The 17165-nt window shown below is 45.2% G+C and overlaps 1 protein-coding gene across 1 annotated transcript in view; it reads left to right on the plus strand.

The window, feature by feature from the left end:
* Positions 1 to 494: 494 nt before the first annotated feature.
* Positions 495 to 17165, plus strand: part of LOC126872699 (iroquois-class homeodomain protein IRX-6-like) — a 37506-nt gene continuing 20835 nt past the window's right edge. Inside the window, exon 1 of the mRNA XM_050632814.1 lies at positions 495 to 5957. Coding sequence (XP_050488771.1) covers positions 5919 to 5957 — 39 coding nt within the window. The 5' untranslated portion in view covers positions 495 to 5918. The remainder of the gene's footprint in view (positions 5958 to 17165) is intronic.

The raw sequence follows: 17165 nt of genomic DNA on the forward strand, positions 1-17165 counted from the left end.
AGAACACGAGCAAATCGAATTACGTGTGGCACGCGCGCGTTGTCGAATCAGATAAGCTTTGAGGGTAATTTAGAGGAATTGCAACGTTTGGATATATTAGATAAACGTTTCAAACGTGGTTGCAACATGTATCGTGCGAATAATTGTGGATTCAACGAACGGTTGAATCTATACATCGGATGAACTTTCACTAGGCATTACGTGTGCTCCTCGTATCATGCATGATCTATAATTATAGACCGTAGTCGTGACAGTTTTTATGCATTTTCAAAGTAACAGATAAAGAAGACGTACGCTTGCATATAATAGTTATTGTATGCCTGAACTTACGGGCTTCACTTAAGAATCTTTATTACAGCGTGTATCGCTTACCGTACGTTATCTTAACCTATGTTTTCGTATTCTAGGGAAATCCCGTGATAAAGAACATGATAACTATGTTTAAATGTATTGTTACAATCTGTGCTTACAATAATGTGCTTTTATTACACAATCTGATTAACAGTTCGTATTTTTATTTTTAGCTCTGCATAAATTATTTAATAATATCTTGGAAGAATTTAATTACGATAAGAAAATGTATATTACATATAATAAATATGAATGACTTATGTAAATACGGGATGTTAGCGTGCGTCGCATCAGAGAATAGGATTTTTATACATTACTTTAATTATTTCTTCCATAATTTATTAACACTTATACAAGCTTAGAATTGCAAACACACAACTCTTCAAAACGCCACGAGTCCATTCTGCATAAGGTGGCATGTGTATATGTAACGTTAAACCGTATCATCTTTCCTTTCATTTACATTCAAATTCACGGCAAAATGCGAATCATTAGTTGAAGCGTAACAATGCGTAGGGCCAATGCATTTAACATGAATTGCATGTACGTACTGTGCTAGACTATAGACTATAGAGTAGGACGCATTAACATGTTAATGCCTTGTCTCGCGCTACAGTTAACTGTCTCATCTCACTACAGCTAAACGTGTTGGTTGATCCACGGCATTAGTAATTCAAAGCGCGGAGACACCTATAGTGCGCACAGTCATAATAAAACACCCCCAACGGTATACCACCGTTTGTAGATTGACTCGCTACAAATTGCTCCATTACGATTAATTCCATTTTGTAATCGATATTCCTCTTACGAATTAACACACGCGAAAAGAAAAGGAAAACGTTGCATAAACAGTGAGATGCGACAGAATTTTTCAAAAGATATGATTTACGACGGTCGCGCGATAAATAATTCAAGGTTTATTAGTCAATGGTGATGCAGTGATAACACACGATTTAAAAACGGTCCTTTGCCGAGAATTTCGTGACACTGGCGGCTACATCGGTAATTCGATTTATCGGTAACTTGTATAGAGTATGGCGAGAGGAACACGATACAAAGCCACTATTACTCCCTGTTGGCTCCTTAATTCCCGATTCCGAAGACGCACGGTTGATCCTCGTAACACACGCACAGAGACGGGAAATCCAAAATCGATGTGCGACGACATCGGTCAGCGGCTTAGCTTGGGCGTAGTCGTAGCGGAACGTCGACGTTCTGTGCCGTCGACAAATTCGGTGTCGCATTCTCGGAAAGTCACCGTTGTAGGGATAGAAACTGATCAGGCAAGGGGAGTTTAAGGTGGAGTCAAAGAGCGGGAGAGAGAGACGGGAGTGGAAGACTTGCGAGTAAAACAAAGAGAGAAAATCCCTTGAGCAGGAGCATACCTTCTACGACACACACTGGAATGACACTCGCGTATATTGACTCATACACTTGCACACGAGCTTACAAAGCGTATACGCATAGTAGCGGCCTCTTGAAGTCACCGGTAGAAGGGTACGGAGGAACCATGAGGAGAGGAGTGAGAGTTGCGCGCGGCTATGTGTAGACCGCGGTGTTAACAAACGGTACACTAATGTTTCACGTCTCGGTGTGCCTCACCGTATGCTTCTATCTCGCTCCAGCTTGCGGAATCTCTCTGTTCCGCAATGTGTTCCTCCGTCGACGTCGCCGTGGCGAGCAAGAGCGCGAAGTAGTAGCTCAACGTGCTGCGCACACTGCGGGGTGATGAGAAAGGCAGTGGCACGATTTGGTGGTAGTACGAGTAGCTTCGAATATAGAGGGGGTAGGGAAAGGTGATAAAGGCGGGGCAAGGTTAGTCCGCGCCCACGGAGGGGAAAAAAGCCGAGCTCCGCACCCACCGCGGTGTATTAGAGGGGAGACGAAAGAAGTGTGGAAGGGGACGATTTATCCAGTTTCCTCTCTCTCTCTTTCTCCTATACACCGTCGAACACCACTACAGAGATTCGTTTAAGCGAGAGGGGTAAGCGCGAGCGTGTGAGTTTCACCACGAAACGACAAAAATATCTTCGCTGGCAGGTACTCTCGTAGGTAGGTGTGTATATCGGCAATCTGCCGGCCGGCGAAAAATGTCAGTGCACCTTTTTACCCACCCCGCGAACCACATCGGCCCCTTCGACTGTCCCCACCCGTTCTAGCGAATGTCCTCCCCCGCAACCTCTATGCTCGCGATCCACCACCTACAGCCGCCCCTACCCGCCCCTTTGATCGGCGGTCGCGCCAGGAGGGCGACAAGTAAGCGCGAGGAGGCGAGTTCCCTTGAAAGAACTGCGCAAAACACACTTTCGCGATGCCACGGCCGAAGTCGTCGTTGTCGTCATCGTATCCGTCGCTCGCCGTTGTCAACTTGTATATTGTTAGTGATCATCGGCACGTTGCCGCACTCGCGTACAACGGCCACGGACCAATCGCCCGATTCGGATGGCGATAGTCGACCGAACTTGTCGTTCGACGTGAATCAGTTTTTAAATTCAACCGTGGCTACGTGAAAAGAATTTGAAATCTCGAGGATCAATAGCGAGCGCGTCGTTTGTCATCGCAGGACTTTCTAAAACCGATGAGAATTGGTGGTGAAACGCGCGATGGGACATCCACGCATCATCGGCGCATTAAACTGCCGGTACGCGTTTATGCCGCGTAAACGTGCTCGTGTAATACGTTCGTCAGCTGGTGATCGTGCCTTTCACTGTATAAGTGTCGAGCGAGAGAGACGTCGCGACGGTGTTGGATCGAAGTGAAAAGCAAACGCGAAGTCAAAGTTGGACAGAAAGAGAGAAAAGTTGTGTAGTCAAGTGTCGCGTTGTGTGTGGAGCAAGAGGAAGGATCTCAGGAGGTGGGGGCCAGTGGTGTAGCGAGGGGACACCAAGTAGTTGACGATCGCCGCGGTGAAGGAGAAGAGATAGAAAGAGAAAGAAATAGAGTGGGAATATCGTAGTGGTAGTGGTGGTGGTGGGGAAACGTCAGAGTGTGCGGTCGTGTCCAAGAAAGAGGTGGAGAAGCGAACAGCAACGGGAGAGAGGGCAGCGAACAAACTACCGGGAAGAAGTCAGCGGCAAGTAAAGCAGCGCCGCCGAGGCTAAACTTCAGGATCTATCGAACTAAAATTGTCGTGTAGTTTCTGCCTCCTCTTCTCGCCCCTCCTAGCGCAACCTACCTCTCCCTTGACCCCACCAGAGCCCAACACGGTGGCAACGGCAGCATCTCGGCCGGTTGCGCCCCCTCTGACTCGAGCACCCATCCCCTCCACAAAACGAAAGCCGAACGAAGAGGGAAGAAAGCGGCGACGGTGGGGCGTCACGAGGGACGAGGAGCGTGCGATCGAGGGAGAAGAAGAGATCGGAACGTGTTGAGAAAGAGAGAGACCGAGAAACAGAAAGAGGAAAAGGAGAGAAAGAGAGGGAAGAACGGGTAACGAAGTGAGAGGGGGTAGGCAGGGAGCGCGTTAGCTGGCCCCACGGGCGACTCACCATATTTTATTGTCGCGTTTGCCGACGCTAACCGCTGGTGTACGGCTCCGTGCCCGATCTACGAAGATGCCGACCTGACTCGGAGAGAAGAGAAGTACACAGAACACTCGGCCTACTAGTAGAGTGCGGTACGAATTCGCGTGGGTTCGAGGTGCCGGTAGTGGCATCATCAGCCACCAGCAGAGGTGGCACCAGCTCCCCCACTACACCGCGCGGCGTGCCGGCCTGGACCCTCCCACCCGTCTCACCGAGGGCAAACCATCTCGCAAAAATCGTCCCCCTTTCCATGGAAGGAAAAGAACTACGGCGACGACTCTGCCACCACCACTGTCGAGCCGACCGTTTCTCGTCACTACCACCACCACCATCGGCACACTACCATCGTTATCGCCAGCGCCACCGTCACTGTACCGCCGCCTCCTCCTACACCGCGATCAACCGTCATCTCGGGGAACGAGGATACCAGAACTTACGGATTTCGATTGCGTTGTTCGCTCCTTCGACGAACGCACTACTTATAAACCACCGCTGGATTTACCATCACCTATTTACGTTTTCGGTGATTACCGATCAAAATCAGATGTCAGTGCCGATTTAAAAAAAGTGCGCGTGTGGATTGAACTCAACGGATAATCGAGATACTTATCGTTGATCGAATCATTATCCTTTGTAGCGCGCGCAAAAGAAGTTTCCGCCAAGTTCGAAAGGAGAGAGGGAAGAGTCGTCGCATGGACACGCGCCCTCCTTGTACCCCCTCTAAACAGTGAAAACATATACATACACACGCGTGTAGACGCACACGCACGCGGATCACGCAGAGGAGAAGACAGAAGTGCCGGGGCATTATACACGTGTGAGCCGCGCCAGTTTGTAGTTACTTGTTTAGAGTGCGCGCATGGATTTCGTGGTACTGTACAATCTGTGAATTAAGAAAATTCGTATCGACGAATTTTCGATTAACAAAAAAAAAAAAAAAAAAAGAAAATACAAGCTGTTCCGTGACATCACTACACGGGGTGCGAAACAATCCGCCGTGTGGACGTATTCTACGAGCAAGAGAAGAAAAAAAGGAGAGCGGTGTGCGCGAACAAGTCGAACCTCACCTTTCCTTTTTCACGAACGTCTCTCCGTCACCATCGCTCGAGTTCTCGACCTACCACTCTCTCCCTCTCTATCTCTCGTTTCGCCTCTTGTCCGTCCCTCTAGCGCTTCCTCTCGCTCGCTCCTCCCTCTATTCCGTCTCGCTTTCTCATTTCCTCTCTTTCTATATCACGTTTTCTTCTTCGCACTCACACTTATGTACCTCCGCCTTCCTAACCGCTGAGCGGAGGACTGGATTCCGTCGAAAAGAAACGACGATTCGGAGGATAGTCGCGACCGATCATAGCTGGCGCGTCGATCGGATCAACGACGTGAGTTAGCTACACGAGCGAATCATCCACCGGCGCGTATAATACCCGCATTCAAGTACCGTGTTAATACTGTTGTAATTAGTTTATGGTTTACCGTTTTCTGCTCGTGAAACATCGTCTCTATTACCTGGACAAAACGATCCTTATTTTTCGATCTCGATCGTACACGGTGGCTAGTGTGAACTGTTCTCGTTGACTTACGGTTGTCATCGGTCTGTGCTAGTCGTGAACGAGTCCCGAAACCAACAGTGTCATCTACACGACTGCGTTGCGGTCGAAGCTCGGAAAACTGGTCCCTGCCTCTCTGGTGCCTGCGTCTGTGACAGTGCGAGTGTATACGACTGAAGACCGCTTTCAGGGTTGAGTACAGTTTGGTACTAGACAGTGCAATAAAACACGCGCGAGTTACGTATCTATAGTGAAAAATTTCTCTCCGCTTTTTGCGCTGTTTTGTCATTTGTGACTATATCTGTACAACTCTATTTCTTTCTCGTCGCGTGCCACGTGGTGAAAAGAAAGAAGTTAAGAAGGGATACACGGAGAAAAGAAAAAAGCAAAAGTGATAGTTGTTTCGAGTGACTTGGTGAGACTGCAACAGATGCCACAGTCTGAAAGGATGATCGCGTAGCGGCGCCCGACCATCACGGCCCTGAGTGGCCGACACATCATGTCACAGTTCTCTTTTCGAGGATCACCAAATCTACAGGTGAGTCCTCCACTTTTCGTGCTTATTCGCTTTTTTCATTCGAAATCTATCGTTTACCAGGATAGTTTTACGATTGCGTCGAGTGACACGATTACGATAGTGATGGATGTACTTTCGAATCGATGTCTTTCGATGACATTAATCAGCGCGTTGTAACTGAACTCAATCGTCTGATTTGTGAACTTCGTTGCCTCATTGTCGATATCATTCAAGGAAACTGTATCAAGTTTTGATTTAATCGAGCAAACGAGTCTTATAAAAGTAGGAATACAAAGTGTACACACAGGAATTTGCATATTTATACGTTGTGGCGTTATAATAGGAAAGATAGATGCTAGACAAACTGATCAAAACATGTTTATCTATCCCTTTATTCATGCGCATTATGTTAAAAAACAGGGAACAACATAGATTTCTTTCGTTATCTGTGACGTCATTCACATCTAATCGTTTTATCACGAAACTATTAAAAGAATCTTTTTGCTTCTATCATGTTTGAAGGTTCTCTTACAACAAAAAAAGGAAGCTCATTATATCCAGTCGTTATGTTATGTATATGTTTAAATTCAGCATAATTTACCTCAAGTACCTTTTTGTTCATAAAGTTCTGAGCAATGAAGCACTTAGAAATCAATTTCCTTGGTCTTGGAAAAAATGGTCTTATACAAGAGCAGAATAAAGGAAACATTAGCTGTATCTACATGTGACTACGATAACTGGGGAAACAAAACTCGGTATTGAAATATCCGTGACAAGTGCGCGCATATTTCAACGTTAAACGTTCGATATCGGAAGAAACGCAAAGTACACAATTCTAGAACCATCATGATATGTAGTTGTCGTTCGGTCGGTAGATGTACGAATCCGGATATAATTTCAACCGTTTGAAAGTCAAATGTATTCAACGGTCAAAAGCCTCACCTATTTGTGACTATCTGTTCCTTCTCGTGTGTGACTTCGCATATGCCAAGCTAACCAGCGAATGAATCGTTTATGCTGTTGACTATTCACCGCGAAAGCGGATATCGTCCCTGCCGTTGCGGACGCGCTTTTACGAGCTGTCGAGGAAGCTGCTTTCTTCGTTCCCCCGAGTTACGACTGTTGCTTGATTTCGTTGGAAGAGGCTATTAACGAAATTGCACGTGATACATTTTCAACTTCTTTAATCTTTGGGATTTCCCCGATGTATTTAATGTGTTTGTCGTATACTAAAAATGGCTTGTTATGATTTCTGTAGCCATTAGTGTATGAAATACTTTTAGAACTAATATTAAAGTAATAATATTACAATAACGTTACGTTATAGGAGTTTTGAAGATATAAAATAGGAAGAATTAACAAGCGAATTGAATATCATAGAGAACATAATTTAGTGGTGGCGCTGCTGAAATTTTAAGTGTAATATGGCGCTCGAATTTTGTGTGCCACGAGAGCAATTTCTTAATATATTCAGTTAAGTTTAATCTTGTCCACCTGAATTGATTACATAGATTAAAGACGTTATAAGCTTTCAAAAATTACCATTTAGATTAATCGTTATATCTTATTAACTTTGAAATTACAAAGTCTATATACATATAGGCATTATGGATAAAACATGAGATTTAGAGATGGCGCTGTCATAAAATCACACCCTGCGAAACATACAAACTTCATACGTGGCATGTATGATATATCACGCGTTTACAATTTTCCAACTTGTTTATGTCGTCCAATTATATCATCAGTAATGAGTTATCCATAAAAATTTCAAGTCGAAAGCCTAACAATTAGTCGCCGCACCGATTCATTTCGGTTGCATGACCGCAACGGATAATTTGTAGCGTGGGATCTTGTTCGTTGCGAAAATGGATAGCCGTTGGCAAGCCTGAGAGATTCGGTACCACGTGTCCTGACATGTTGCATATAGGTGTACGTTGCATACCTATGCACTGTGCATAGCGCCGAGCTGAGAACATGTGTTGCCACGCCTAAAGCAACGTTCCGAAATGATCGAAGAGCTTGCGCCCGGCTAGAATAATTATCTCGTCTTACCATGAACGAGCTTTTTACCATGAACGACCTTTTTGCCGCGATATCTACGCTGTTGGTATGGCTGCAACGCGTCTTTGAAATGACGATTCGAACGCCCCTTTTTCCATCATTAACGTTCCTTAAAGTATGTTATTACTTCTACATAATTTATAGAATATAAGAAATGTTCTTATAGTCTTACATTTGTGTACTGGAAATCGTGTTTAAGTTTAAAAATTAAGTTGGAAATTTTGTCTACATGCTTAAAATATACTTTTTCTGTACATTTTTATTTTCTGCATAAATTAGTTTATTACGTAACGTTTAAAAAGCTTAATCATCTTCGCGGGTTTGTACAAAATTGTTATACTACTACTTTGTAGACGAAAGTGGTTAACCGTGTTTCTACCGGACACGCTTTGTCTAGTAGACTAAAATAACGTGTTTGAAAGGTGGCAATTTTTCACGTGACCAACAATTCAAAATAGCAATCGATAATGCCTTCTGTAAACAAGGCACGAAGCATATAGTGGAATCGTTTGCGTATCACATTGTTTAAGTGCCGATAAAAATTAATGGTTTATTATCTATGAGTATTACTCCACTTATAACACAGTTAAATAAACAAGCAAGCACTTTAGTCACGGTTGTTGTTTTATCGTTGACATACTTTTCTTTCCGATTCCCGTTGCCCGTCATCTTTACAAGTTAATCATAGCGTCGCTTAGCGCACATCATTTGTTATACCATAATAATTAGAGAGAGAGAGAGAGAGAGAGAGAGCCGTTGAATCATCGAACGCCACTTTCTCGAAGAGCGTGTGCGACATTTTATCATAATTATGTCACAACCTAGCTAAAAATCAATGATAAGCTGCATTTATATTCCGTCGTTCATGAAGCCAAGTTTTGTCCTTTTATCTCCTATATTCTTCCTTTTTTCGTGGTCTGTTCGTCTAATAAACAATAAGATGTTAATTGTAGTTAGCTCTCTTATTGTGGATATATCTGCTTCGTATCGGTTGACATTTGCGCTACGTCGATGACGTAACGAGTCGTTGCGCCCGTCGAAGGAATTGCAAGCCGTAAGTACGTACAACACGCGAAGCGTGTAAACTGATCGTTAATAACTGCAAACTACATTCAGGCGTGTTCAACATCGGCTATCGTTGAGTACTTTCTTAATATTCAACCGATGATACTCGTCTCGACGAAATCACACTGAACCGTTCAATTTTAATTTCTTCATCACGATAGAAATCACTCCGTATTCTTACTTAACCTTACACCATCGTTTCGATTAGATCTCTTCGATTGAAACCTCTGGTGGAATACTTGTTAAGAAGCATTCACGACAACGAACATGTTTCACGTTCGTTCTCGTATGAGTGCAACGTGTTTAGTGTTTACGGCGAGAAAAAGGAATGTCCTCGGTATGGCAACGGGCTTTAATTTTGGCCTGAAAAACACTGAGCGGTTCACCCTCGAAGAATGAAGATCTCGTCTCGCAGCAACGACGACCGTGCATTAAATTTAGAACGTGATGAATTCATATCGCTAATCTGTGTCATTAAATCTAATTGAAGTAACGATACTTCCATCCTTTCCGTCGTATCACTCTTTCTTAAATCCGTCGTGTATTTTTGTCTCTGAACATATCGAAAGCGAAGTGACTCCAGACAAGATCAAGACCGAACGAGTGTATTTTTGTATTTCTCCATGTATGTATCGCGGACGATTTCGATTTTGAGATAAGCAAAGATTGCAAGTATGATACAAAGTTGAAATAACTTTTAGTGTGAACAGCTTTTGATCGAAGGTTATCTTGTTTGCCTATGGGCGTTGAAAATAAAAATCAGCAGAAAAGGTACTATAGACTTTCTTAAATAAGATAATCCGTAGGCAACATTTCTATGTACACTAACGTGTAAATATTACCTTAACACTAATCATTAACACATAACATTCCATATGTAAGTATAAATCATCCTATACACGTTTACCTTCATACTTTCCATTTGGTTTTTACATATCAAGCCGAACATATGTCCAGGATTTACGTAAATATAGCTTCGCGGCGTGTACATTCTTTTTTTGGCAAGTCTCTATCTGTTCTTATCAGTATCCGTCCTTCTAAAATTCCATATGCTTTTCGTATCTTTGTAACACACATACAATGTCTTCGGCATTCGTGATAGCAGTAATAGTCCACGTTTGTAGACGAAGCTACAAAAAGCGTTGAGCGCGATTATTAGCGCAAGCTCGCCACGAAATTACCTTCGTGGCCGCTTCTCGTGACCGCCCTTCTCCACGACTCGAATTATAAATCGAGTTGCCGTGGAATTCGCGGAATTGCGAGGCCTGCGTAATCCGCGTGATATTGAAGCGCGGGGTGGTGGCGAGTGGCGAGGGAAGAAAATTCGGCCGCGTTTCCAGCCTCTACCGGAATGCGGTTCCACACGGGCAGAGCGTATGACGATGGACGACGATCACGAAGTGGTCGCGACTAGAATTCCTGAATGACGCTGGTCGCGTAAAAATTATGAATGGCCATATTATTGCAAGTTGGCAGCGAGATGTGCCGCAGCACGATACGTTGCTATATAGATACGATCTCCGGTAGTAGTTTGCGCCCGGCAGTTAGCGCTGTTTCGCTCGCTGACTCGACGCTACTCGATCCAATCGAGCTGACTCAGATCCTCCGCCCTCACTCTCTTGCACGTTCGCGCTCTCCTTCTTCCTCTCTTCCTTGCTCTTTCACTTCTTTTCTCCGTCTCTTGGTGCTTCGCTGTTGCCTCATTGCATTCATTCACTCTCGCATGCTGGTTCTTCTCTCTCTCCTCTCCTTTCCTTTCTTTCAAGTCCTGTCTCTTGTTCCTTCCGATCGTTGTTACCCCTTTCTCTCTCCCACCCACTTCTGCCCTCCTTTTTCTCTCCTTTCCACGGATTCTTCTATTCATTCATTCGAGCACACGCTCTCACGCGTTTTGCACCCGTTTTTCTTTTGCTTTCTTCCCTTCTTTTTTCTCCCTTGCCCACTATCTTGCCACCAACTTTCCTCTTTTTCACCTTTTTTTTATTTAGTTCTCTTTTTAGCCACCGTCGTTTATTTTCTTCGCCTTTAAATTCTCTTTTTTCTTCCTCTTCTATCTTTTTTCTTAATCATTCTTTCTTACTTCGAATTCATTCAGCCCGAGTTTCGCGACCGTCTTTCCAACTAACAGCCCCCTGTCACACCCCTACACTGATCTCCTTTGGAATAAATGCACGGTGCCCGTGCAGTTACACGCATACAATCGCATATATAGAGCTGCGTGTGTTGAACGCGTGCAAGGAGCCGTGCGCGCGGCGTTGTGACAGGAACATTGTTGCTGGTTGACGGTCACCATGCGCCTGAGACTTCCGGCGCTCCGGTTACATTTCGACATAGCGGTCCAATTGTCGTCGCCGATAAATCAGCCAGGCTTTATCGTTCGCGATTAGTCTTATGAAATCTGCTAGCCTCTTTCTTCCGCTTCGATTCCGCTGCTGTCGATACTGCTACGTAGAATCGGCAGATAAAGAGTCGAGAATCAAACCTTCGCGGATCAAACATGCACGGTTATTATTCGAGTAATGCATACGAGGTTAACGTTACTCATACACTTTATCTCGTTTTAGCTGGAATAAGTTGTATCGCATAAAAAAGCATATATTAAATATAGCGATATTTGTACATATTTCTTTTTTCTATAGTGATTGAAGGATTCGAGGAAAACTAGACGTACCATTTGTCGTACAAAGAAAGCGTTCAGTGGAAATCTTACGAACGAAACAGAGAGATTATATATTTCTAACTGTGTGTCTCTCCATTTAATCTCGAAAAACACCTCTCCCCGTCGTGAAGACTAGCCCCACTTACAAACTTCGCCCATGAAGGATAGAGTCTTGACAACTTAATGATTCCCGGATACGAAAACACCAATCCCTTCCCCAACTATGTGTGAGTTCATCAATATCGAAGCCTCTCGTACTTCTCTTCATCCTAACTTTATCTCTTGAAAACAAAAAACCCTATCACTGCATCGACGTTACTGTAAAATAATTCGGTCGAATGAACCGCAGAAACCTACCTATAATGAAACATCCTTACCAGAGAAACCCTGTTACCGATGAAAATCCACCGACAGAATCTTCCCGGTCTAAGAACGTCCATCGAACAATGGGATCCTCCTTCCGTGAGGACGCAAATGTTCGATCAGTTTTTACTGAGAGAAACGTCGTTCCATGGATTTCTCGTTGCTCGGGGATGGGAGACGTCGATGCAGATTCTACGGAAGCCAAAGAGAGAGAATGCTAAGTTCTGAGGTAGAAAGATCGGTGTGTAATCGGTGTTGGAAGCGTTCGAGGGAAGGCGAGACGCGCCGCAGATCTCTGATCGTTCGCGCGCGCGGCAGCTGGATAATTTATTGAAATTGTCGTTACAGGAGTCGTTGCTATTTTATCCAAGCAGAGACGTGAGCACACGTTTTCCACGCGCGTGTAACGGTAGTGGTACCCGCGCGAAAGAAGGGTTCAGTCGCGAATGCCTAATCTTTCTCACGGTATAAATCATTGGTTCGCGACCACCGATCTCTGCGTATGTGTGTGTGTGTGTGTGTATCGCGTGCAGTGCAATAAATTCCGCGGGGCTGCTTGTAAACGAACCATTACGAATTCGGTGTCCCGTGACTTTCCTGTTTCAGCGGTTTCCCCGTCTGTCTCTCTGTATTCCGAGATCGTTTAACCCTTAGCAGTCCGCGAACATTGCAGTCAGTTCCAATTCGTGTTGGGACGAATTTTTTCCCTTGCCAGCTAGTAACTTGTATGGTGGAATAGCCACGTGGTTGTTAGTCGAAGTACGCGAAACTCGCTCTCGAGAACAGAGTAGATTTCCTGGTAATTGATGTTGTTAGAGACGTTTAGGTGCAGACTGTGTACCTCCTTTGGAATAGTGCTTCCATTTTTTTCTTAAAAAACGCAAAATTCTCTTCAGAAGTAAAGTGAAGTCAAAGAGATTGTTATAATATGTGCTCTACCTAATGTCATTGGTTCTTCGTCATCGTTGAAGGAACTTATACACAAACAAAGAATATCTAACAATGTATTAAGAAATCGTAACTAGTATTATTAATAAACGTGTAACTATATCTCGAAGATAAAAAATCCACACCTTTCATAGGGTAAACCTACACTATACAAGCAAATAAAAAAAAAATTTCCTTATCGAGGTATACATTTAGATAACTGTGGCGGATCGATATCAATAGGACGCCGACAGGTCGGCCGCGGGTACCAACCGCCAACACTAGAGGGCTACGACAACGAGTCTGTCTGTATAACTCGCTAGCGGTCGAATATACGAGCGATTGATATAAATACCGCACCTAGGCGAGACTCCCTCTACGTCTAAGGCAGGGACTACCGGACATAGCTCGAAACCCGAGGGAGGCGAGAACAAGTGGTGGCAAAGGAACACACGAGGACCCCAGATTCGTTTCGCTTACAAGCTCAGTACGAGTCGCGCTCCGTACGAGTGTTCTTCCAAGCTACTCAAGCGTTACCAACTTACAAACTAATCTACTTTTTTAACGCCCGTGGTCGTGCCGAGCATATTCGCTACATATTTGCATACTGAGCTTGTACTGACTCGTACTGAACTTGTAAGCGAAACGAATCTGGGGTCCTCGTGTCCCTTTGCCACCACTTGTTCGCCTCCCTGGGGTTTCGAGCTATGTCCGGAAGTCCCTGCCTTAGACGTAGAGGGAGAGTCTCGCCTAGGTGCGGTATTTATATCGATCGCTCGTATATTCGACCGCTAGCGAGTTAGACAGACAGACTCGTTGTCGTCGTAGCCCTCTAGTGTTGGCGGTTGGTACCCGCGGCTCGACCTGTCGGCGTCCTATTGATACCACATAACTCTGACTCTGCACAAAGACAAGACTCGATTCGGTCTTCGCTAGAGAAGGAGACAGGATCGAAAGCGAGGCGTGAAAAACAGATCACAGACTAGTCGCAGGAAGAGTGTCTCGAGCTCGAGTTTCGAGTTTTGTTTCTCGCAACGCAACATCTAACACGTTGCTTTGAGATTACAAAGTAACTTTTTTCCGAGCGATAAGCCTCGGTATCGCTTAATAGCCTGGCTCGACTACGTGTGTGTATGTTTAATAGAGATCGAGGTGCCTAGGTATACCGGCACGGAGAATACGATCATGCCAACGAGGACGAAAGTATCGTGCGACAATGCGTAGAGACGGATGTATACCGGTATCGTTCGGCTGACAGTGTTAGCAAATGACGCCGGATGCGCTATTGTATCGTTGCGAGTTCTCTTTTGATAACGCCACTCACGCTGTTAATCGCATTACGGCGAAACTTAGGTGTCAGATGGCGATCCTGCGGAGAGTCCAGAACCAAAGACCGCTCGTTCCTCGTCTGCTCGCTTTTGTCGAAACGCGTGCAAATCTTTCTCGTCGCCCTTTAACCTTCTTCCGTGCTCGGGAACCATGATTGTCTCTCCGTTCGTTCGCAACCCCTTGCCTCGATCTTACGTTTTGATAACGTTCCTCCAGTCAACCGTCTTATATACGAGAGCCACGAGTGTGAAGGAGCGTACCGATTAGTAACGAGCAGCGAATTAATTTAACCGGATACCGCGCAGCACATGCGGCCACAGTGAAACCCCGTGAGAACGAACGATTTCACGGTTTATCAGATTTCGTTTACATTCGGGGTCCTAGGAACCAAAACCGACCAGGTTTCCTGTCTTTTCGATGTGCCACGATTTTCCTGGGATTCCCCAGGGATTTCGTCTTTCACTACGGATCGGCACATCTTTTAGGTTACAGAAGTTTTCGTGTCGTATCGTTCGATTTTGAGAATTTCAAAAGTTCTTTCTTTGCGAGCTTTCAGAAAAGAACATTGGCTCTCTTTTTGTCCTGTTTATGTCTCGATTTTACGATTGCTCGTGTTTTATGTATTGACTATTTGTTTCATTTCGAGTTTCGATATTTTGAAATAATTTTTGTCACGAATATTGGTTTTTCATCGTTCATTAGTGAAATTGGCGGATCGAATTCTAAGAAAGTACGTGAGCGCTGTTCGTTACGTGTTTACCCGTTTGAAGGTTTCGCAAACGTTTTGGTCAATGAGGTGTGATCGACGAATTCGGTGTAATTATGAATGGTTAGTGTTTTCATTCTGCCCCCATTGCAAAGCGGGAGCAAAGCGGAAGTTTTGTTCGATAATAATACGAAACGCACGCCGATAAATAAAATTCGCGGATCGATGTTCTCAGAAATCGGTTCGAACGAAACGCGATCGGATTATTGATAAAATAATCGCACTTTCTACGAAGCGTTTCTTAATGAACTCTAAAGTTACACTCGGTTTGGTACAATCGAAATTTCAGAATTCCACGAACAATCTACAGGAAGTGCATTTATTAGACGTGCGATCACAATCAATTTTAGTACCAGGATACGTATTTAACCAAACAATTAGTCTTTATAAAGTTGATCAGTTTGGTTTCTGTCTGTTTCAAACGATTCTCTCCATATGTACTTCAAATATTTCAATCGAATCTTAACCAAACATGTCCTCATTCAATCGAGAATAACTATCAAAATTATGACAACGTTAACCTACTGTACATTACTATCTTGCATCTTACGTAGGTTTCCCGGAACGATCGAACGAAACAGCAAGGGGCGAACTAAACAGGGACTAACGAGAACAGGGTGGGAACATAAGTAAGTGCTGCGAGGCCTAAACACACACGCGAAGAAGGTCCATCAATCTGGCCTGGAGTCAATATTGACTCGGTTGGGCCTCGTTGCAAAGAGGGCATCATCTCTCGACCGGTCCCTTTTCTCTCGCCAGGACACGCGTGACAAATGCTTCGTGTGCAAACAGCGGCGCATCTGTGTCCACAGGATAACCGATTCTCTTTTCGGATCTATAAATCGTGGAAACACGACGTAGTTCGTTGCTGAATCCAGCTCCTGCGCATCGGTCCTCTATGTACCGTGTGCTCATCCTCGCTATCCGATTCTTCGTTCTAACGCGCGCTTTCTACTCGTATTCTCGCTCTTTAGCTTTTTCCACGCGAATAGGATTGCTCAGCCAGCGTGCTCGCGATTTCTTAAAACACACTCAGCGGTCTCGAATTTTTTCTGCTATGCGATTAGTCGCCGAGGCGGTTATATGCGGCTCGGCATCGCGTGCTACGTTTTTCAAAGAACGATCGATGAAACGTGCTTATATCGGAGAGACACGTTCGTTCAAGCATCTTCCCTTCCTCTGCTTTTTCCCTTTTTCCACGCTTCCGCCCCACTCTGTACTCGTTCCACGGAAACAACGAATGGCGACGATGAACGTGTTAAAGCGAACCATCTGCCCGCTGAATATGGATACGCAATAAATTCGAAGGAGCGCGCCACGTCCGCGCTGCTGTTCCTCGCCACGGCGCGGTGCGAGACGATCCTCACGCCGCGTGCACCGCCAAAAAAAGCCATTGGTCAATCTACCATCGCGATCGCGTGTCTTTCCTTCGGACCCGGTCCCCGATGATCTTTCCTCGCCGCGGAACCAAGAGAAGGGACAGTTCTTGTCGGGGCGAGCAGAAGAAAGGAACGACACGAGATCGCGACGTTACGTGTTCCCACGTCGACGCGACTGTTACATTGTGCATATAAATCGCGTCATAAAACGCGTGTATACCGAGGGCTGATCTCCCGTGGCCATGTGCACGGAGCTGGGAGAGGAAGGAGGAGAGCCGAGTAGAGTGTATGTACTGGTTTGCTAGGCCCTTCTCTCGATCGCGTAGCCAAGCATTCTCTCGACGACCGTTTCCACCCGAGGACTTCCAGTTTTTTCCATAGCCGAGATCGGACGTCCATCGATCATCCATCCGAGTGTCTACGCAGCCCCGCGTGCACGATATATCGCTTTTTCGTGGGGCCCGCCGACACAGGTATGCCGAGCTTAGAATGGCATTGTCCATGAGCGGAATCGCGAAGAATTTTCTGCAAAGCCGCGCACAAGGTGTCATCCGATATCTCGGGCCTTCCGCGAACTCCTCTTTTACCATTCCCGTTCCGCTGCGTCCCGTTCGCGTGATTTCACGCCGATACAGATAATTTCTGAAAATATATACTTGGTGGTTTTGGTATCAGGG

Source organism: Bombus huntii, chromosome 1, assembly GCF_024542735.1.
Source record: "Bombus huntii isolate Logan2020A chromosome 1, iyBomHunt1.1, whole genome shotgun sequence".
NCBI classification, from domain to species: Eukaryota; Metazoa; Arthropoda; class Insecta; order Hymenoptera; family Apidae; genus Bombus; species Bombus huntii.